General features: G+C 42.2%; 1 protein-coding gene across 1 annotated transcript in view; it reads right to left on the minus strand.

Moving 5' to 3' along the window:
- Nucleotides 1-692: 692 nt before the first annotated feature.
- Nucleotides 693-24,260, minus strand: part of LOC126354482 (2-oxoisovalerate dehydrogenase subunit beta, mitochondrial) — a 142,025-nt gene continuing 118,457 nt past the window's right edge. Inside the window, exon 8 of the mRNA XM_050004200.1 lies at nt 693-1,027. Coding sequence (XP_049860157.1) covers nt 890-1,027 — 138 coding nt within the window. The 3' untranslated portion in view covers nt 693-889. The remainder of the gene's footprint in view (nt 1,028-24,260) is intronic.

The following is a 24,260-nucleotide window of genomic DNA, read 5'->3' on the forward strand; positions in this document are numbered from 1 at the left end:
GGGACCTTGGATTTTTAGGATTTTCTGCAGCTCAGTCTGGATTGAGGGAATGGGATCCTCGGTAAGAGCTTTGTAGGTTGAGGTGTCGGAGAGTGGCGACACAGAGGACAGCCGAGATCCACAGCTACATGAGGGAGGTCGCTGCCACCGGGTAGTGTGGTACATCTGTCAAAATTATTTTGACACATGCATGAAATATTGACAGCACACTATATATTGTGGAATGGGGGACGTCTTCATCACTCTTTGATGATGGCTCACCTGAGGACGACTGGCATATGCCCAGTTAAAGTATAGTGGAATGTATTGGACAACCACTGGCTGCAAGCCCAAACTGGTTTTAACCATCCGTTTGGCGGGAAAATTTTAAAATTCACATCAGACGACTTTAAGGGAGGAGTGGCCTCTTATGTGAAGTTTTGATAAGCTAAGTGGCTAAGAGCAAATTTTTTAAAGTTGTTTAACCTTTTTGTGAAATGTGAGGACCATGGCATAATACCAAAATTTCCCAGGGTGATACAGTCTATTATGGCTGCCACTGCATGGAAGATAACAGAGAAACCTGGTAATGTTACTGTTGAGGAAATGATTTGCTGTACAAAATGAAGGCTGGGCATAATTTCAGAAGAACTGTACCAGTTACATTTAATGGTTGCAACACATCTTTGTTCTGTATCATGATGTTGGGTTGACAGAGTATCTTTTCTTTCTTTATTTGTTTATTTATTTATGCATCTGTAGACAATCAGGATTGCATGGATGTTGTCAACATAAGTAAATACAATAGGTACACAAATTTATAATTATCACAATCAGAATTCTGGCGTTATGGCCAGCCTCCCTGGACATTCTTCATGTGCAACACTACCAGTACGCTGGAATTCATTGACTAGGGTCTTGATAGCAAGCCTGGTAGGGCCTGTTTTCTGGAATCGATGGGCAAAGTCTGTCCACATCTGTTATTCCATAAAGAAGAGCAGAAACAACAGCGATTCGTTCTTCTTTGGTTAGCATTCTGTTGTAGTACCTGCAAGAAACAAATATTCCGTTACTATATCACTGAAATGTATAGTGACTTTAGAATCACCTTGTATTTACATCATTCCAAATAATCCTTGACGGTATAAAAACACTTTTCCAATAGATATTTTTTTAGCAATTTCCTTAAGTTATCTATTTCGCTTGTGTCTCTGATCCCTTGTGGAAGATTGTTGTACAATTTAATTCCGTCATATAACATGCTATTTGAGTTTTTGATTTGTTTTTCCTATAGAGGTGTAAGTGTTGTCTTATCTGGTTTCATGTGCATGTATGCAACTGTTTATCGGGAATTGGTCAATGTGTTTTTTTTATGTGTATTACTGTCTGCAAAATGTATTCACATGGAACTGTCAATATACCCAAAGATTTGAATAACTCCATGCAATTGGATCTATTGCTACTTTCCATTATGATTTTTACAGCCCTTTTTTGCAATTTAAATATTGTTTGTCTGTTCTGCTCTGTTGTTCCCCAGAAGGATATGCCTTAACTAGTTATAGAGTGGACATACACAAAATATGTAGTTCTAGTACACAAGCTACACACACTGAATTTATTATCCTAAGTGCATAGCATGCTGAAGCTGTTCGCTTTCCAAGTACCACAGTGTGCTCGGTCCAATTTAGTTGAGAGTTGACATGTATGCCTAAAAATTTTGTTGATGGTTCACATTCTATGTGCTTGTCATTAACTTTTAGCTTGGTACCCATTTGGTTTTCTGTTTAAGTGGAAACTAATACTGCGTTTTTTTTTTTTTTTTTTTTTTTTTCTTTCCATCTATGGTTTAATTATTAGTCTCTATCCACTGGCATACATGCTGAAGTGTTTTCTTAGCTTTTTCATTGAGCACACTTGGTGACTCAGCTTTGACTAAGATGTTACTGTCATCAGCAAACCATACTGATTCACCATGTTTGACACTTTTTGGAAAATCATTGATGTATATTAAAAAGAGGATTGGGCTCAGCACACTTCCTTGGGGGGACTCCTATATTGGTGTATTCTGGGCATGAAAGGTATGATTGGAGTTAGTTTGAGTGATCTCCACCTGTTGGACCCTGTTTTGCAGGTATGAATGAAACCACATGTTTGTTGCTCCTCTTACTCCTAGTGCCTTTAGTCTGTTCGGCAAAATTGTGTGGACTACTATGTCAAACGCTTTGGTCAAATCAAGGAAGATTCCTCCCTGTTACATGGTCCCCTTTGTCTAGTGCTTCGAGGATAACGTTTGAGAAAAGAGCTACAGCTGAATTTGTGCTTTTGCCAGCCCAGAGAGCAAATTGCTCTTTACTCAGAAGATTGAACTTTGTTAAGTGCCCCACGAGCCTGTTTTTCATTATGCTCTCTATGACTTTTGAAAAGGATGACAGTAACGAGATTGGCCTGTAATTTTCTATGATTTCTGGGTCACCTTTCTTATATATAGGTAGAATTTTTGTATGCTTTAGTATGTCTGGGACGCAACCTGTGGAGAAGGATTCATTGATGATGTGCACTAGGGGTCTTTGCTGTTGTCTATGCAGTTCTTCAGTAAGCACACAGGTTCTTCATCTATGCCTTCAGAATTTTTACATTTTAGGTTACTCACAACATTGCATACTACTCCTGCTGTGGTTGGTCGTAGCATCATTGTCTGTGGTATTTTGTTCAGAATTTGTAAATGCTTTGTTTTGTTGAACTTCTGTTGTAGTTTGGTTGCTATGTTGCTGAAATCCTGATTGGCAAAGTTTGCTAGTTTTTTGGGGTAATTTATTTTGGTATCATTGTTTTGAAACTGCATGTTAGTGGCTTTAGTGTTTTCCTATTATTTTCCTGTTTGGTGTTTATCTATGCTGCTTTGATTTTATTATTAGCTTTTTCTATAAATTTGTCTTTTTGCTACCTTTTAGCTGCTAACAATACTTTTCTATATATCTATATACAGGGTGTTTCAAAAATGAGCGGTATATTTGAAACGGCAATACAAACTAAATGAACAGCGATAGAAATACACCGTTTGTTGCAATGTGCTTGGGACAACAGTACATTTTCAGGCAGACAAACTTTTGAAATTACGGTAGTTACAATTGTCAACAACAGATGGCGCTGCGGTCTGGGAAACTCTATAGTATGATATTTTCCACATATCCACCATGCGTAGCAATAATATGCCGTAGTCTCTGAATGAAATTACCCGAAACCTTTGACAACGTGTCTGGCGGAATGGCTTCACATGCAGATGAGATGTACTGCTTCAGCTGTTCAATTGTGTCTGGATTCTGGCGGTACACCTGGTCTTTCAAGTGTCCCCACAGAAAGAAGTCACAGGGGTCCACGCCGCCTCCTGTATGTTTCGGATAGCCCAAAGCAATCACACGATCATCGAAATATTCATTCAGGAAATTAAAGACGTCGGCCGTGCGATGTGGCTGGGCACCATCTTGCATAAACCACGAGGTGTTCGCAGTGTCGTCTAAGGCAGTTTGTACCGCCACAAATTCACGAAGAATGTCCAGATTGCGTGATGCAGTAATCGTTTCAAATCTGAAAAATGGGCAAATGATTCGTTTGGAAGAAATGGCGGCCCAGACCAGTACTTTTTGAGAATGCAGGGACGATGGGACTGCAACATGGGGCTTTTCGGTTCCCCATATGCGCCAGTTCTGTTTATTGACGAAGCCGTCCAGGTAAAAATAAGCTTCGTCAGTAAACCAAATGCTGCCCACATGCATATCGCCGTCATCAATCCTGTGCACTATATCATTAGCGAATGTCTCTCGTGCAGCAATGCTAGCGGCGCTGAGGGATTGACGCGTTTGAATTTTGTATGGATAGAGGTGTAAATTCTGACGCATGAGACGATACGTGGACGTTGGCGTCATTTGGACCGCAGCTGCAACACGGCGAACGGAAACCCGAGGCCGCTGTTGGATCACCTGCTGCAATAGCTGCGCGTTGCCCTCTGTGATTGCCGTACGCGGTCGCCCTACCTTTCCAGCACGTTCATCCGTCACGTTCCCAGTCCATTGAAATTTTTCAAACAGCTCCTTTACTGTATTGCTTTTCGGTCCTTTGGTTACATTAAACCTCCGTTGAAAACTTCGTCTTGTTGTAACAACACTGTGTTCTAGGCGGTGGAATTCCAACACCAGAAAAATCCTCTGTTCTAAGGAATAAACCATGTTGTCCACAGCACACTTGCACGTTGTGAACAGCACACGCTTACAGCAGAAAGACGACGTACAGAATGGCGCACCCACAGACTGCGTTGTCTTCTATATCTTTCACATCACTTGCAGCGCCATCTGTTGTTGAAAATTGTAACTACTGTAATTTCGAAAGTTTGTCCGCCTGAAAATGTACTGTTGTCCCAAGCATATTGCAACAAACGGTGTATTTCTATCGCAGCTCGTTTAGTTTTTATTGCCGTTTCAAATATACTGGTCATTTTTGAAACACCCTGTATGTGGCACACTCTTGTATAAGTCTATGTTCCTGTGATATCCATTTCCATTCTTCAATGAGAGCCCATGATAATTTTGGAGAGTCTGTGGTAGGGCAAGATGACCACAAACACTACTGTTAAGTGACCACACATATGCACAATAGGGTTTATGTCAGAATTCATTCCATTTCTTCAATGTACGACCTTGGCAAGACATCTCTGCTGATGCCTGCCACATGGGTCCTGGCATTAGAAGGATTCCAGAGCCACCACTTTATGCTGCAGTCACTATGCAATCCAACAGGACCTGCTTTATGGACTGCCTGATAGTAAGGCGACCACAGATAATGTTAAGATCTGTATGGAGGTCAACACTGAAGTCTGAACATCAAACAATCTTGGCTCGTTTCGCCAATGGCTAAGTTGCCAGTTGACATTGGAATAGCAGACCTGAATGTGAGTTGCATGATGTTATCATGTCAAGTGGAGTCCTTGAACAGGATGTCTGGGTCATAAGGTCCTTTCCCATAAACTGTTTATTACAGTGTTATCGGAGACAGCAGCTCCAGTGGCCCTTCTGAGAATACCTTTCAGTGCCCTGGCAGTATTCATATGGTACCACATACAGAGATGGCCAGACATTGGTCCTCATTTGGGGTTGTAATGCATCAGTGATCTTGTCCAACCTGTCTCCCTGCAGCATGTTTACATCCAATGGATGGGCAGCTGATTTAAGTGTGCTTACCTCAAAAACCTTCATAAAAAGGTTGGCCACCAAGGGAGAAAAAGGCCTACCCATGGCAGTGCTGTAAGTCCGTTCAAAATATTCTGGTTGATTATAAAATAGGTTGAGGAAAGAGCATGCTAAAACAAAGCTGTCAAGTCCACCTGAAACTTATTATCAACTAGTGTCGAAGAATGAGAGGTGATACCACATGAGTGCTGACTAAACAATCCAAACTGCTTACACAGAAAGTTCCTAGTCTATTGACAAAGTCACCTGAGTTATCTGTGTGATGTGAGCATCTGCCCATCAGTTGTCTCAGTAAAGAAGCATATGTAAGAGCTCCAATGTTGCTCACTACTGGACTTCATGCATTTTTGGAAGGCCATACTGTTTTGGTGTTACAAATCTTAACCTCTTGAGGTGAGGAAGAGGAATTCAAACGTGCAGAAGTTTTTTGCTGCTCACTTCCTGAATGGTAATAATCAATTGTCCTGTAGGGAGAATTACTCAGCAGAGCATGCATCTTATCATCATGCACATTACAAGGTAGCAAAATGGTTGCATTACCTCTCTCAGCTTTTGGTACTACTATGTTCAGGTCCTCTCGTAGATTTCTTAGAGTGACCCTTTTTTTGGCAATTAAGTTACTGCATTGAGAAGAAGCCATCTAAAGAGCACAGCAAGTTTCCCTTTTCACTTCTTCTGAGGCATTCAAAGGGAGACATCTTCAACACCACTCACAAAACTCATACAGACGGTTTCAAATCATCCAAATTTTTCTCCATGGGATGGGTAATGAAATGTCATGCAGTTACTTCTTGTAGTGATGGCTGATAAGGCAACAGACAATCAAATTTTGACATCATCTGAAAACTTGCATCCTTATGGGCCCAGCTGAACTAGGTCAAAGATAATAACACTAAAATACACAAGTACAGTATGGTTTTCTCTAAGTCAAAAAGAGCTCTATTTACCTCACTAATTAACTGTGAAACATGGGAGGATGTTTAAAGAGAAACATCTATAAATGGGAAGTTATCAAAGTTTCTGTCAATGTTTAAATTCAGATTTGGAGAAGTATTTCCTTAAGTTCTAAGAATCACCAAATCATGAACAATAACAGCTAGGTAACCAATGGGATAAGGAAATCCTCTGAAAGCCTGAAGCACCTTAGCTCAGTGAAAAACTACTGTAACAATTCAGCATTTCGTAACTGTATCATACATACATAAAGATACAGGGTGTTTCAAAAATGACCGGTATATTTGAAACGGCAATAAAAACTAAACGAGCTGCGATAGAAATACACCGTTTGTTGCAATATGCTTGGGACAACAGTATATTTTCAGGCGGACAAACTTTCGAAATTACAGTAGTTACAATTGTCAACAACAGATGGCGCTGCGGTCTGGGAAACTCTATAGTACGATATTTTCCACATATCTGAATTTAAACATTGACAGAAACTTTGATAACTTCCCATTTATAGTTGTTTCTCTGTAAACATTCTCCCATGTTTCACTGTTAATTAGTGAGGTAAATAGAGCTCTTTTTGACTTAGAGAAAACCATACTGTACTTGTGTACACTCCTGGAAATGGAAAAAAGAACACATTGACACCGGTGTGTCAGACCCACCATACTTGCTCCGGACACTGCGAGAGGGTTGTACAAGCAATGATCACACGCACGGCACAGCGGACACACCAGGAACCGCGGTGTTGGCCGTCAAAGGGCGCTAGCTGCGCAGCATTTGTGCACCGCCGCCGTCAGTGTCTGCCAGTTTGCCGTGGCAAACGGAGCTCCATCGCAGTCTTTAACACTGGTAGCATGCCGCGACAGCGTCGACGTGAACCGTATGTGCAGTTGACGGACTTTGAACGAGGGCGTATAGTGGGCATGTGGGAGGCCGGGTGGACGTACCGCCGAATTGCTCAACACGTGGGGCGTGAGGTCTCCACAGTACATCGATGTTGTCGCCAGTGGTCGGCGGAAGCTGCAAGTGCCCGTCGACCTGGGACCGGACCGCAGCGATGCACGGAAGCATGCCAAGACCGTAGGATCCTACACAGTGCCGCAGGGGACCGCACCGCCACTTCCCAGCAAATTAGGGACACTGTTGCTCCTCGGGTAACGGCGAGGACCATTCGCAACCGTCTCCATGAAGCTGGGCTACGGTCCCGCACACCGTTAGGCCGTCTTCCGCTCACGCCCCAACATCGTGCAGCCCGCCTCCAGTGGTGTCGCGACAGGCATGAATGGAGGGACGAATGGAGTCGTGTCGTCTTCAGCGAGGAGAGTCGCTTCTGCCTTGGTGCTAATGATGGTCGTATGCATGTTTGGCGCCGTGCAGGTGAGCGCCACAATCAGGACTGCATACGACCGAGGCACACAGGGCCAACACCCGGAATCATGGTGTGGGGAGCGATCTCCTACACTGGCCGTACACCTCTGGTGATCATCGAGGGGACACTGAATAGTGAACGGTACATCCAAACCGTCATCGAACCCATCGTTCTACCATTCCTAGACCAGCAAGGGAACTTGCTGTTCCAACAGGACAATGCACGTCTGCATGTATCCCGTGCCACCCAACGTGCTCTAGAAGGTGTAAGTCAACTACCCTGGCCAGCAAGATCTCCGGATCTGTCCCCCATTGAGCATGTTTGGGACTGGATGAAGCGTCGTCTCACGTGGTCTGCACGTCCAGCACGAACGCTGGTCGAACTGAGGTGCCAGGTGGAAATGGCATGGCACGCCGTTCCACAGGACTACATCCAGCATCTCTACGATCGTCTCCATGGGAGAATAGCAGCCTGCATTGCTGCGAAAGGTGGATATACACTGTACTAGTGCCGACATTGTGCATGCTCTGTTGCCTGTGTCTATGTGCCTGTGGTTCTGTCAGTGTGATCATGTGATGTATCTGACCCCAGGAATGTGTCAATAAAGTTTGCCCTTCCTGGGACAATGAATTCACGGTGTTCTTATTTCAATTTCCAGGAGTGTATTTTAGTGTTATTATCTTTGACCTAGTTCAGCTGGGCCCATAAGGATGCAAGTTTTCAGATGATGTCAAAATTTGATTGTCTGTTGCCTTATCAGCCATCACTACAAGAAGTAACTGCATGACATTTCATTACCCATCCCATGGAGAAAAATTTGGATGATTTGAAACCGTCTGTATGAGTTTTGTGAGTGGTGTTGAAGATGTCTCCCTTTGAATGCCTCAGAAGAAGTGAAAAGGGAAACTTGCTGTGCTCTTTAGATGGCTTCTTCTCAATGCAGTAACTTAATTGCCAAAAAAAGGGTCACTCTAAGAAATCTACGAGAGGACCTGAACATAGTAGTACCAAAAGCTGAGAGAGGTAATGCAACCATTTTGCTACCTTGTAATGTGCATGATGATAAGATGCATGCTCTGCTGAGTAATTCTCCCTACAGGACAATTGATTATTACCATTCAGGAAGTGAGCAGCAAAAAACTTCTGCACGTTTGAATTCCTCTTCCTCACCTCAAGAGGTTAAGATTTGTAACACCAAAACAGTATGGCCTTCCAAAAATGCATGAAGTCCAGTAGTGAGCAACATTGGAGCTCTTACATATGCTTCTTTACTGAGACAACTGATGGGCAGATGCTCACATCACACAGATAACTCAGGTGACTTTGTCAATAGACTAGGAACTTTCTGTGTAAGCAGTTTGGATTGTTTAGTCAGCACTCATGTGGTATCACCTCTCATTCTTCGACACTAGTTGATAATAAGTTTCAGGTGGACTTGACAGCTTTGTTTTAGCATGCTCTTTCCTCAACCTATTTTATAATCAACCAGAATATTTTGAACGGACTTACAGCACTGCCATGGGTAGGCCTTTTTCTCCCTTGGTGGCCAACCTTTTTATGAAGGTTTTTGAGGTAAGCACACTTAAATCAGCTGCCCATCCATTGGATGTAAACATGCTGCAGGGAGACAGGTTGGACAAGATCACTGATGCATTACAACCCCAAATGAGGACCAATGTCTGGCCATCTCTGTATGTGGTACCATATGAATACTGCCAGGGCACTGAAAGGTATTCTCAGAAGGGCCACTGGAGCTGCTGTCTCCGATAACACTGTAATAAACAGTTTATGGGAAAGGACCTTATGACCCAGACATCCTGTTCAAGGACTCCACTTGACATGATAACATCATGCAACTCACATTCAGGTCTGCTATTCCAATGTCAACTGGCAACTTAGCCATTGGCGAAACGAGCCAAGATTGTTTGATGTTCAGACTTCAGTGTTGACCTCCATACAGATCTTAACATTATCTGTGGTCGCCTTACTATCAGGCAGTCCATAAAGCAGGTCCTGTTGGATTGCATAGTGGCTGCAGCATAAAGTGGTGGCTCTGGAATCCTTCTAATGCCAGGACCCATGTGGCAGGCATCAGCAGAGATGTCTTGCCAAGGTCGTACATTGAAGAAATGGAATGAATTCTGACATAAACCCTATTGTGCATATGTGTGGTCACTTAACAGTAGTGTTTGTGGTCATCTTGCCCCACCACAGACTCTCCAAAATTATCATGGGCTCTCATTGAAGAATGGAAATGGATATCACAGGAACATAGACTTATACAAGAGTGTGCCACATACAGGGTGTTTCAAAAATGACCGGTATATTTGAAACGGCAATAAAAACTAAACGAGCTGCGATAGAAATACACCGTTTGTTGCAATATGCTTGGGACAACAGTACATTTTCAGGTGGACAAACTTTCGAAATTACAGTAGTTACAATTTTCAACAACAGATGGCGCTGCAAGTGATGTGAAAGATATAGAAGACAACGCAGTCTGTGGGTGCGCCATTCTGTACGTCGTCTTTCTGCTGTAAGCGTGTGCTGTTCACAACGTGCAAGTGTGCTGTGGACAACATGGTTTATTCCTTAGAACAGAGGATTTTTCTGGTGTTGGAATTCCACCGCCTAGAACACAGTGTTGTTACAACAAGACGAAGTTTTCAACGGAGGTTTAATGTAACCAAAGGACCGAAAAGCAATACAATAAAGGAGCTGTTTGAAAAATTTCAATGGACTGGGAACGTGACGGATGAACGTGCTGGAAAGGTAGGGCAACCGCGTACGGCAATCACAGAGGGCAACGCGCAGCTATTGCAGCAGGTGATCCAACAGCGGCCTCGGGTTTCCGTTCGCCGTGTTGCAGCTGCGGTCCAAATGACGCCAACGTCCACGTATCGTCTCATGCGTCAGAATTTACACCTCTATCCATACAAAATTCAAACGCGTCAATCCCTCAGCGCCGCTAACATTGCTGCACGAGAGACATTCGCTAACGATATAGTGCACAGGATTGATGACGGCGATATGCATGTGGGCAGCATTTGGTTTACTGACGAAGCTTATTTTTACCTGGACGGCTTCGTCAATAAACAGAACTGGCGCATATGGGGAACCGAAAAGCCCCATGTTGCAGTTCCATCGTCCCTGCATCCTCAAAAAGTACTGGTCTGGGCCGCCATTTCTTCCAAACGAATCATTGGCCCATTTTTCAGATCCGAAACGATTACTGCATCACGCAATATGGACATTCTTCGTGAATTTTTGGCAGTACAAACTGCCTTAGACGACACTGCGAACACCTCGTGGTTTATGCAAGATGGTGCCCGGCCACATCGCACAGCCGACGTCTTTAATTTCCTGAATGAATATTTCGATGATCGTGTGATTGCTTTGGGCTATCCGACACATACAGGAGGCGGCGTGGATTGGCCTCCCTGTTTGCCAGACATGAACCCCTGTGACTTCTTTCTGTGGGGACACTTGAAAGACCAGGTGTACCGCCAGAATCCAGAAACAATTGAACAGCTGGAGCAGTACATCTCATCTGCATGTGAAGCCATTCCGCCAGACACGTTGTCAAAGGTTTCGAGTAATTTCATTCAGAGACTACGCCATATTATTGCTACGCATGGTGGATATGTGGAAAATATCGTACTATAGAGTTTCCCAGACCGCAGTGCCATCTGTTGTTGACAATTGTAACTACTGTAATTTCGAAAGTTTGTCTGCCTGAAAATGTACTGTTGTCCCAAGCACATTGCAACAAATGGTGTATTTCTATCTCTGCTAGTTTAGTTTGCATTGCCGTTTCAAATATACCGGTCATTTTTGAAACACCCTGTAGATGTCAGATAGTGATAAAGGCTCATGTAGGGCATACACATTATTGAAACTGTCAAAGTCCAATGAAAAGTGCCCTGAATAATGGGATGAATGATTGTTTCCACTTTGTTTTCAATACCTGTTGGAGATTTCAGTTCTTTTTATGTAGATAATCAAGAATGTAATGATGTTTTGTTGTGTACTTAATTTTGTGAAAGATGAAGGTATAATTTGGTAATATACTCAGTCCACAATTATTGCTCAATGGATAATGGCAAATGCACAAAGTCACGTTCCCTTATTTCTTTTTAGCAGTGTATGAGCATACTTAAAACTACACGCAGAGCTCACAGTCTCAGATCTACATAGTTTGCCCACCTGAAAACAATTTTATGGGAATATGGATATTGTACCCAACAGATTAACCGGACATATTAGTTAAAAACCAAGAACCAGAAAGAACATTCAGGCAAAGCCTTTAGGTTGTCTTCCTGTTGTTGGCAGCATTTCGCTTAAGACAGAAAGTATCCTCTGTAAATTTCAGGTGAAAGTGGTTTTCCATCCACTATCTAAGACTGTACACTACCTGGAACAAACGAAGGAAATTTGTTACTGTGGTAGGCCAGAATTTACAAAATACCTTGCCAATGTGGTATGGCTCATGTAGCCCAGACAACATACACCGTTAAATGATGCTGCAGTGAGCATCAACAATGCACTTGCCTCTTGCATCCAAGCAAGTCCGCTATTACTGAACATTGTATTTCTACTAGACAATGGAATATGATAAAACAATGATTCTGACTGCAGCAACTCCTCTTTTTTATTTTTTTATTTTAGGGTTCCATTAGTAAAGAATCTGTGGAAATACACCGGGTGGAAAATCTGATGAACAATGACAGTGGTTGCCAGCTGGACAATGCAGGGAATGTTATCATCCCCACAATTTGCTCAGCTTGAGGACAACATAGTACACCAATGTGGAATTATTTAGCTCATAATGTACATTTGTAATCATCTGGTTTGCATACAGGAAACATGTCAAAAATGTATAATACAGTTTTAATGGTTTTTACACTAACAAATAATAGCATTAAAATAAATAACAACATGGTAATGATATTTCTTGGAATATATAAGACATTACCTTCTGCTCAAATTTCCATTTCGTTCTGCATAAATTCATCCACTGAGTAATAACATCTTTCTTTTAAGGGGACCTAATTTCATCTGCATTAACTTGTACCCTTTTAATTTATTACAAATTTCCATTCCCGTACCTCCTTTCGCATCTACGATGTTTGCCATGACTGTGTCAATGCACGATCGCACTTTGCTTGTAAAGCTGTGTTACAAAAATGATGACTGTGCACACATTGCTCTGCAAAAGTTCTGGACACTGAAGGGTTTGAAAAAGGCATTGGTCTGATAACTGCCGTGGGTCTGGAGCAAATGATTCGGAAATTCAAAAAGATGAAGCCCACTTCCATCTGACAGGATAAGTCAGTACACAGAATTGTCAAATATGGCAAATGGAAAATCTACACACAAATCAGCCAGTACCACTTCATCCTGAAAAGGTGTGGGTTTATGGCATGATTTATCATAGGATGATATTTTTTGAAGGGACAGGTGCTTCTGGTCCTGTTACCATCACTGGTAAGCGCTATGAGTGTGTTTTGCGCAACCATGTCATTCCAGGTCTCCAACAGCATGGATGGGATCATTTATATGCAAGATGGCAAACCTCTGCACATTGCAAATCCAGTTAAGAAGCTGAAGCACCATTTCCCTACAGCCTGAACATTACCCCGGAAACACTTCGATCAGTTGTGGAATGTGCTGTTTCTTGATTTCAACTTGTTGCAGAAAATGGTGGACAGCATATTGAACATATTTTGTGCCAGTCACGGAAATTAATAATCTGATTTGATTGGTGCTTTTCATGTGGTTTTTGGCCTCAGGACAATTAAAAACCGATGTGAGTGATACTTTTTATGTGGTTTTTGGCTTGAGGACAATTAAAAACCAATTTTTCCTATCCAGTGTGATATGACCTTGCCGTGGTGGATGGGCTTATGCAACTAACAATATCACACATGTACACCCATGCACACCGAGTAGTACAGTTTGTTTAATGTCAGACTTATACCTTAGGCATTGTTGTATGATTCACTTGTCATTTATAGTCAACCACTATTCAATTATGATGCTTACAGTGCCATCTATTGTGACATTTTGTAACTATTTATTTTTCTTCTGCTATGTTTGCACCCTCTTCTATAATATTCCGTTGCAATTTGACGTCATTCTGACCAGTGGTGTTATTTCTACAGCAGTTTGAAAGTTTAACTTTAATTATAATCGCTCTGTATATGTAGTATCCACACTATGTTTGTCGAGTTACCCCAAAAAACAACACCTTACTTAATAATGGATTCAATGTAGCTTGTATATGCTACTTTATGTGTGTCCATGTCAGTTGCAGTTGATAATTCTTGCACTGCAAATGCAAAGCTGCTCAGTTTGTTTGCTACGTATTCAACATGTACCTGCCAGCTCAAATTTTTATCCACATTTAAACCTAAGAATTTGACTGAGTCAACTTCTTGTATATCTTGTTTGTCATGAACAGTCTTAGCTGTGGCAACATAGAGAACAATCGAGTTCCGCAATTCCACCAGTGAAGGCATTGCCTCTACATCTACATGACTACTCTGAAATTCATATTTAAGTGCTTGGCAGAGGGTTCATCGAACCACAATCATACTATCTCTCTCCAATTCCACTCCCGAACAGCGCGGGGGGAAAAACGAACACCTAAACCTTTCTGTTTGAGCTCTGATTTCTCGTATTTTATTTTGATGATCATTCCTACCTAAGTAGGTTGGGCTCAACAAAATATTTTCGCACTCGGAAGAGAAAGTTGGTGACTGAAATTTCGTAAATTGATCTCACCACGACGAAAAACATCTTTGCTTTAATGACTTCCATCTCAACTCGCGTATCATATCTGCCACACTCTCTCCCCTATTACGTGATAATACAAAACGAGCTGCCGTTTTTTGCACCCTTTCAATATCCTCCGTCAATCCCACCTGGTAAGGATCCCACACCGCACAGCAATATTCTAACAGAGGACGAACGAGTGTAGTGTAAGCTGTCTCTTTAGTGGACTTGTTGCATCTTCTAAGTGTCCTGCCAATGAAACGCAACCTTTGGCTCACCTTCCCCACAATATTATCTATATGGTCTTTCCAACTGAAGTTGTTCATGATTTTAACACTGAGATACTTAGTTGAATTGACAGCCTTGAGAATTGTACTATTTATCGAGTAATCGAATTCCAACGGATTTCTTTTGGAACTCATGTGGATCACCTCACACTTTTCGTTATTTAGCGTCAACTGCTACCTGCTACACCATATACCAATCTTTTCTAAATCGCTTTGCAACTGATACTGGTCTTCGGATGACCTTACTAGATGGTAAATTACAGCATCATCTGCGAACAACCTAAGAGAACTGCTCAGATTGTCACCCAGGTGATTTATATAGGTCAGGAACAGCAGAGGTCCCAGGACGCTTCCCTGGGGAACACCTGATATCACTTCAGTTTTACTCAATGATTTGCTGTCTATTACTACAAACTGTGACCTTCCTGACAGGAAATCACTAATCCAGTCGCACAACTGAGACGATGCCCCATAGGCCCGCAGCTTGATTAGAAGTCGCTTGTGAGGAATGGTGTCAAAAGCTTTCCGAAAATCCAGAAATACGGAATCAATCTGGGATCCCCTGTCGACAGCGGCCATTACTTCGTGTGAATAAAGAGCTAGCTGCGTTGCACAAGAACAATGTTTTCTGAAACCATGCCGATTAAGTATCAATAGATCATTCCCTTCAAGGTGATTCATAATGTTTGAATACAGTATATGCTCCAAAACCCTACTGCAAACCAACGTCGATGATATAGGTCTGTAGTTCGATGGATTACTCCTACTACCCTTCTTAAACACTGGTGTGACCTGAGCAATTTTCCAATTTGTAGGTACACATCTATCAGTGAGCGAGCAGTTGTATATGATTGCTAAGTATGGAGCTATTGTATCAGCGTAATCTGAAAGGAAACTAATCAGTATACAATCTGGACCTGAAGACTTGCCCGTATCAAGCGATTTGAGTTGCTTCGCAACCCCTCAGGTATCTACTTCTAAGAAACTCATGCTAGCAGCTGTTCATGTTTCAAATTCTGGAATATTCCATTTGTCTTTCCTGCTGAAGGAATTTCAGAAAACTGCTTTCAATAACTCTGCTTTAGCGGCACAGTCGTCGGTAACAGTACCATTGGCACTGCGCAGCAAAGGTATTGACTGCGTCTTGCCGCTTGTGGACTTTACATACGACCAGAATTTCTTCGGATTTTCTACCAAATTTTGAGACAATGGCTCAGTAATGTGGTCCATCTCTCAATGTGATTTTGACGCACACATGGAATAATTGCAGTACATTATATAGTGTAGCATGGAGGACGTATTCATCAGTCTTTAATAGCTTACCTGGGAATGACTGGGAGGTGAACCACTGAACTATTGTGTAATGGATTTAGATGACCAGCCCGCTAGTCTGAAATTTGCTTGAACACATAATCTACTTGTTCTCTGCATCTTGTGTTTGCAAGATATTATACCTGTCTCACAAAAGCTTTGCTTCAGATGAGTGGTTTTCCTGAATCAATATTGATTAATCGAGAGAAGATGGTTTTGCTCCGGATACGTTATAATGTTTGAGTTTAGAGTATACTATAGGGTCCTGCAACTGACAAATGTGAGCGATGTTGGTCTGTAATTCTGTACATCTTAAATATGAGCTGGGAAAGGGGCTAGTCCACAGCATTTTAATGCAAAATCTAATTTGAATTCTGTCTAGGCCTGGTGCCATGTTCACTTTAAGCAGTCTTAAATTGTTTTCCAATACTGGTGGTGCTTGTATCAATAGCTCTCATTCATGATGCTGTGTGATGGCCAAACATTGGTACAGTAGTAAACTCATGCATAAAAATATTTTAAATTTGGAATGTAATGTTTTTGCTTTCTATTTGTTGTCTTCAATTTTACCTACACACGGGTCTACAGGAGATTGAATGGAAGTTGTGGATCCATTCAATGACTTCACTTATGACCAGAAATTCCTACAATTTTCTGATAATCCTTCTGCCATGCTGTGACTGTGAAAAATGTTGTAGGCTTCATGCACAGTCCATCTTACAGATGCTCGAACTGCTATTAAATTTTCTGTTAATTTCCTGTAATCTCTTGTGTAGTAATAGTATATTAGTCTCTGTTTTATATCTGAATGGTAACATTAAACGGAGATGCACCTACATTTATTATTACTGTACTTGGTATATATCTATCTTGATAGCATTTCATAATGAATGGTTTCAAATAGCAAGTGCTTCAGGAAGCTCAGTCTTCAGTGGCTTCGTTTAGATTTGGCAAACCCAGGGTTTCTGATCTGGGACGGGTCAGTGCCATCAGATGTATGGAGCATTTAGCTCTAGGCATACTTCAGCAACCACTGCAAGGCAGTGATGTAACATTGTGCGTTGCCGAGAATGGTGCCCGTGGCTTCAGAGTACAGATCACATGGATGATACAGGCATCTATATAAGAAATCTCAGTGCTTGAAAAAGCTAAATAGTGAGCAACTACTGGCAAACCTGCTATGTGCCAGTTGTATTAAGTTTATTCATACAGTGTGGAAATCTCTCTGGCTCAGTCTTTATTTCCCCATCTTGTGGGAACTAATAGCAACAGCCAACTAAAAAGAATACTCTTAATGATTCTGATAGACCATTGGTCATTTGAAATGCTTAATAACCAAAGAGAAGCAAGAATGATAGCCCTCCTATTGCCATTAATTAAAAGTGTCAGTGGCTGTTTGCGATGAAGTAGGCAAATTCCTTGGCTGTAACTGCTGCCTGAGCTACTCAGATAATCGCTTAGTATTGCTTAGCAAATGCCTTGTGCTTAAGTAAGAGAAGAGAATACAGGATGACTAAATACACATTGTATGGATAGTTGCTGTAGACATAAAAATCACCCCCCCCTCCCCCCCTGCCCCTAGATCTGTAAAATATTATGGAGTCATCCTCAAGAAGGAGGGGGGGATAGTGAAAATGTGGTTATTGATGCAGATTCAGGCCATCCTTTCTAACAAAAATGTGCACCTGACAAAGCAAAGTTGCTGATGAACCTGTAGTTGACTCTGATCAGCATAACTTCATCTGAACTTGCAACACAAGTACAATAACACATCAAAAAGAAAACTTGCCTTAATTGAAATCAGTACCATAAAAACAGGATAAAACAAGAGAGGATTAATGGAACACCAGGAAAAAAGACCAAATGTCACCTGCTACATTAAAGAAGAGGACTATGTGATGCAATCTGTGATCTGTTTGAGTGAACCCTCTACCCCATCTTAAATATTCATAAAGAGAGACAAAAACCCAATGAATAAACAAATGGAATATGAATGAGCTTCAAACTAAAATTGAGTGATTGAAACTGTAAGCCAGGGGAATCTCTGTGGCTGTGCCTACAGGTATACATTTTAAACCAAAGGACACATGTGTCCATTGATTGCATTCCCCCACTGAGGACCTCAGTTGAAATATGGCTAAAGCCAGATTTGCTACTTATGTAAATTATGCACACCACTGCACTCTGCTCATGACTCACAACTGCTGTTCAAGTGGCTGATATGAAAGTTTACATTCATCATAACATTACAAAGTGTAATATTTATTTGCTGTCCAATAAAGCTCTGGGTAGAGAAGTTCTCTTTGACCATATTTCATGACTCTTCTAAACACTCCTGCTTCAAAGAGTTCAGTGCTAACAAAGTACTATGCACCTATGGGAATCCATGCATCCTGCCCCAGATGTTGAGTTGCTGAGAACTTCATTGGGACTGAAAGATCTCGATTTCTCAATATGGATGGTGATATGTACCCCTGTACTGCAACTGGATCATTTTCTGCCATTGACATCTCATTCTGATGTGCTGCCTTTGCAAATGCTGCACTCATTTATTTATTCATTCACACACTGTTTTCTGTAAATCAAGGATGTAGAACAAAGCCAGAGAAAAGATTACCCAATTAACAAGCATAAGCAAGGAATGCTGGTGACTTCTCTGATTTATTCACATTGATGACTGTGGGAATTACTTCTAGACTAGTTTATATAAGTACCTGGCAATGCTTCACAATTGCTAAATATGTGTGCGATTTGGATGCACATCCTAATTTCTATCTAACATCCACTCTCTGCCTATTTCTGCCTCCTCCCCCCCCCCCCCTGTCTTTCCCATCTCCTTTTATTCCTCCTTTCTCTTTCCATAATCTTCTCATCCCTCTTTTTGTCATTCTCTCCTTCCCCCTCTCTAAGTCACTTAAAATGAATGAGCAAATCGGTTGGGATCATTAGTATATGGAGTAAGAGAGAGACTTCTGAGGCTGCAGAATCTGTGAGGATAGTAGCTTCAATGACAGTATATATTTATATACCTTATTAAAAATCGTGTAGCCTCATGGAGCCTGTGTCTATCTGAATATTTATTACAGCATCTTGTAAAAATTTAAAGTAAATTAGTTAATAAACTTTCCAAGATTTTTGTTAAAGACCTTTCGCTTTTATTACAAGGGTGCCCATACTCAGGGGCAAGGGGGCTGTGTACACTCTCCCCCTTTCCAGATCTCAGGGAAAGGTAAAAAAAAAAAAAAAAAAAAAAAAACGATAATGTAGTCAAGAAAACAAGTTAAAAGTCAGTATTTTGCTGATTTTTAACGCGGTCAGAACTAGAATTTTTTTAACGGTTACTTAAAAGTAAATATTAATAATTTAAAATACTCCATATCCTTAGGTCTAACACCACCCTGCCCCCCCCCCCCCCCACCCCAAAAAAGAAACTGCCACATGAATGCCCTTGCCTTCATGTAACATACTGGTATACAGATTTACATACCATATGTATTCAAAATATGCAGTCTATGCCTGCCTGAATGATTATTGGAATAATGCGTAAAAATCTGAAAATCCATCAAGAATGGTTCAAGATTTTTGGTAACAATGTTAAACTATGACTTGTCTGTATAGAGTAGTGTAGATGATAGGGGAAAAATAGCTACTCTGAAAAAAAAAAGGCACTGCTCTTTATAAAACTTTAAATAGACAACTATTATCTGTCTAATACAAATATTAGTTATGCAGAATTCACACCCCAAGCCAAAATATTCTTTCTCTATGTTTTTGAATATTTGGGGATTTTCAATTTCCTGCCCAATGTTTACTGTCCACCTATTAAGGGTCTTCAGCACTAGAGTATACAGCTCCATTATGAACCCTAGAGAGGGACATATACGAAATTTATTTCTTCTTCCTGTTTTGTAGGTGTGAAATGCAGATGTCATCCTAAATTAACTGTTGTAATTAGCAGTAAGTACCATTGTCCTTGGTGTTGCTGTGATCCTCAGTCTGAAGACTGGTTTGTTGCAAATTTCCCTGTACTCTATCTTGTGCAAGCCTTTTCATCTCTGAATAACTACTAAATTCAACATCCATTTGAATTTGCGTACTGTACTTGTCTCCTGGTTTCCCTCTGCTATTTTTACCACCCACACTTCCCTCCATACTAAATGGTCAGTTCCCTGGTATCTCAGGATGTGTCTCATCAACTGGTCCCTTCTTTGAATCAAGTTATAGCGCAAATTACTTTTCTTCCCAATTCTATTTAGTACCTCATCATTGGTTACACTATTAGCCCCTCTAATCCTCAGTATGCTTAGGTAGCACCATATTTCAAGAGCTTATATGAAATATGTATAGGATAACCCAAAAGTCGATTAACATTTGAAAATTCAAAAGGTCTTGGGGTAACGTAGGTAGATAGGTAAAAATTGACACACATGCTACAAATAAAATGGGGGTTTTATTGAAACGAAAAAATGTACAAAATGACCAACATATGGCGCTTCATATGATACAAAAGCAATAATTAATTACTAACAAAGAGATAGAGGGGCTGGCCAGTACTTACCTCAGCTCAGTACAGCCAATAGAAACACAAAAAACAACCAAAAATTTAAGTTCCTAGCTTTCGTAATAAATGTTCCTTCATCAGGGAGGAAAGAGGGGAAAGAAAGGAAAGAAGGGAAAGTGGATTTAGTTACTCACAACCCAGGTTATGAAGCAACAGGGAAAGGAAAACAGGGAGGGTAGCAAGGATGGAGGCATGGTTGTCAAAGATATTCTACTGTAGGTACTGTGCCAGCTTCAAACCAAAGAGGATGCATACAGAAGTAAAGAGGTGTATAGTATAAAGATGTAGGATGAGAAGATGCATGAATGGCTAAAGAGGAAAGGGAAAGAGGAGAAGACTGAAAAGTAAATGGGAGTGAGGTGGTTTAACGTAGGTTCAGTCCAGGGGGATGGCGGGATGAAAGGATGTGCTGGAGTGCAAGTACCCATCTCTGCAGTTCAGAGGGACTGGTGTTGGGTGGGCATGCTCCGCTACTGGGTATTGGACATCTCCTAGGCGGACAGTTCATCTGTGTCCATTCATGCGCTCAGCCAGTTTAGTTGTTGTCATACCAATGTAAAAGGCTGTGCAGTGCAGGCATGTCAGCTGATAAATGACATGTGTAGTTTCACACGTGGCCCTGCCTTGAATTGTGTATGTTTTACCAGTAGCGGGGCTGGAGTAGTTGGTTGTGGGGGGATGCATGGGGCAGGTTTTGCAGCGGGGTCGGTTACAGGGGGTAGAAACCGCTGGGTAGAGAAGGTAGTCTGGGAATATTGTAGGGTTTAACAAGGATGTTACGGAGGTTAGGGGGACAACGAAAGGCAACTCTGGGTGGTGTGGGGAGAATTTTGTCAAGGGATGATCTCATTTCAGGGGTTGACTTGAGAAAGTCATATCCCTGGCAGAGTAATTTATTGATGTATTCGAGGCCAGGATAATATTGGGTGACAAGGGGGATGCTTCTGTGTAGTCTGAGGGTAGGAATATTGTTGTTGGACGGGGAGGAATGTATTGCTCGGGAGATCTGTTTGTGGACAAGGTCTGCAGGATAGTTGCAGGAGAGGAAAGCACTGGTCAGGTTATTGGTGTAATTGTTGAGGGATTCCTTACTGGAGCAGATACGATTGCCACGAATACCTAGGCTGTAGGGAAGGGAGTGTTTGATGTGGAATGGATGGCAGCTATCAAAGTGAAGGTACTGTTGTTTGTTGGTGGGTTTGATATGGACAGAGGTGTGGATGTGAGCTTCAACAAGATGAAGGTCAACATCCAGGAAGGTGGCTTGGGTTTTGGAGAAGGACCAGGTGAAATTCAGATTCGAAAAGGAGTTGAGGTTACGGAGGAAATTAAGGAGTGTTTCTTCACAATGAGTCCAGACCACAAAGACGTCATCTATAAACCTATATCAGGCCAGGGGAAGGAGCTGTTGGGTCTTCAGGAAAGCCTCCTCCATGCGGCCCATGAAGAGGTTGGCATAGGATGGAGCCATCCTGGTTCCCATGGCAGTTCCCCTGATTTGTTTGTAGGTCTGGCCTTCAAAAGTGAAGTAATTATGGGTGAGGATGAAGTTGGTAAGTGTGATAAGGAACAAGGTTTTTGGAAGATCTTCGGGTGGGCGTTGGGAGAGGTAGTGCTCAAGGGCAGAGAGACCATGGGTGTGTGGGATGTTTGTGTAAAGGGATGTAGCATCTATGGTGACAAGAAAGGTTTCAGGTGGGAGAGGACTGGGAATGGATTTGAGGCGTTCTAGGAAGTGGTTTGTGTCCTTGATGTAGGATGGGAGTCTGCGGGTGATAGGTTGGAGGTGTTGGTCTACCAGAGCTGAGATACGTTCTGTTGGGGCTTTGAAGCCTGCTACAATGGGACGGCCAGGATGGTTCTCTTTGTGGATTTTGGGTAATAGGTAGAAGGTAGGGGTACGTGGCTCAGGTGGAGTGAGTAAGTCTATGGAAGCCGTTGTGAGGCCTTGTGAGGGACCTTGGATTTTTAAGATATTCTGCAGCTCAGTCTGGATGGAGGGAATGGGATCCTGGGTAACAGCTTTGTAGGTTGAGGTGTCAGAGAGTTGACGCAGTCCTTCTGCCACATACTCCACACGGTCAAGTACCACAGTTGTGGAGCCTTTATCCACCGGTAGGATTACAATAGAGCGGTCTGTTTACAGCTGCTTAATGGCACGGGATTCAGCTGGGGTGATGTTGGGGGTTGTCGGGATGTTCTTCAAGAAGGACTGGGAGGCAACACTGGATGTGAGGAATTCCTGAAATGTCTGCTAGGGATGGTTTTGGGGGAGGGGAGGAGGATCCCATTGAGAAGGCGGTCGAAACTGTTCTAGACAAGGTTCAACACTGGGTCTAGTATTTGGGCACTGTGTTTGGGTAGTGAAGTGATATTTCCAGTTGAGGTTCCGGGTGAATGAGAGGAGATTGTTAACCAGGGCAGTGTGGTTGAATTTAGGTATGGGGCTAAAGGTTAAGCCTTTTGATAGAACACATGTCTCTGGAGGAGAGAGAGATCTGTATGAGAGGTTTAAAACTGAATTGGGGTTGGTGATATGTGGCATTTGACTGTGGTTATAGTTGAGATTTGGTCTGTGTGGGGTATGTGCTGGGATGGGGAGATTGAGTAGGGTGGCTAGGCTAGGTTTGTTGGCTATGAGGGGGGGTTTGTTGACGGTTCTGTTGTGTTTGGTGAGGGATAGGGAGAGGGACCCCAGTTCTTAGGTGTTGCACTAGCACTGTGGATAGTTTTTTCAGGTTGTGTGTGGCATGGGACTCAAGTTTGCAGCTGGCTTCTAGGATGATGTTCCTGAGTGTGTTCTCCAAGCAAGGGTTTGAGTTGCCTTTCGTCGTCCCCTTAACCTCCGTAACATCCTTGTTAAACCCTACAATATTCCCAGACTACCTTCTCTACCCAACAGTTCCTACCCCTGAAACCGACCCCGCTGCAAAACCTGCCCCATGCATTCCCCCACAACCACCTACTCCAGCCCCGCTACTGGTAAAACATACACAATTCAAGGCAGGGCCACGTATGAAACTGTCCGCCTAGGAGATGTCCAATACCCAGTAGCGGAGCCTGCCCTCCAGCATAATTCTAGGGACCTAGGAACCTGCTACACCGTATGTGCCATTTGGCTTCTCCCACCCAACACCAGTCCCTCTGAACTGCGGAGATGGGTACTTGCACTCCAGCACATCCTTTCATCCCGCCATCCCCCTGGACTGAACCTACGTTAAACCACCTCACTCCCATTTACTTTTCAGTCTTCTCCTCTTTCCCTTTCCTCTTTAGCCATTCATGCATCTTTTCATCCTACATCTTTATACTATACACCTCTTTACTTCTGTATGCATCCTCTTTTGTTTGAAGCTGGCACAGTACCTACAGTAGAATATCTTTGACAACCATGCCTCCATCCTTGCTACCCTCCCTGTTTTCCTTTCCCTGTTGCTTCATAACCTGGGTTGTGAGTAACTAAATCCACTTTCCCTTCTTTCCTTTCTTTCTCCTCTTTCCTCCCTGATGAAGGAACATTTATTCCGAAAGCTAGGAACTTAAATTTTTGGTTGTTTTTTGTGTTTCTATCAGCTGTACTGAGCTGAGGTAAGTACTGGCCAGCCCCTCTATCTCTTTGTTAGTAATTGTTTCACATCTGTGTATGAGATTTTCCATTAATTATTTAAAAGCAATAATTAGCATAATTGATTTTTAGCAAAGATAATGTTCTTCATAACAAGTGCTCAATATTTTGGCTGTCATTCATCAACAATACCTGTAGTCGAGGGGCAATGTTGTAACAGCAC

Source organism: Schistocerca gregaria, chromosome 3 (assembly GCF_023897955.1).
Source record: "Schistocerca gregaria isolate iqSchGreg1 chromosome 3, iqSchGreg1.2, whole genome shotgun sequence".
Classification (NCBI taxonomy): Eukaryota; Metazoa; Arthropoda; class Insecta; order Orthoptera; family Acrididae; genus Schistocerca; species Schistocerca gregaria.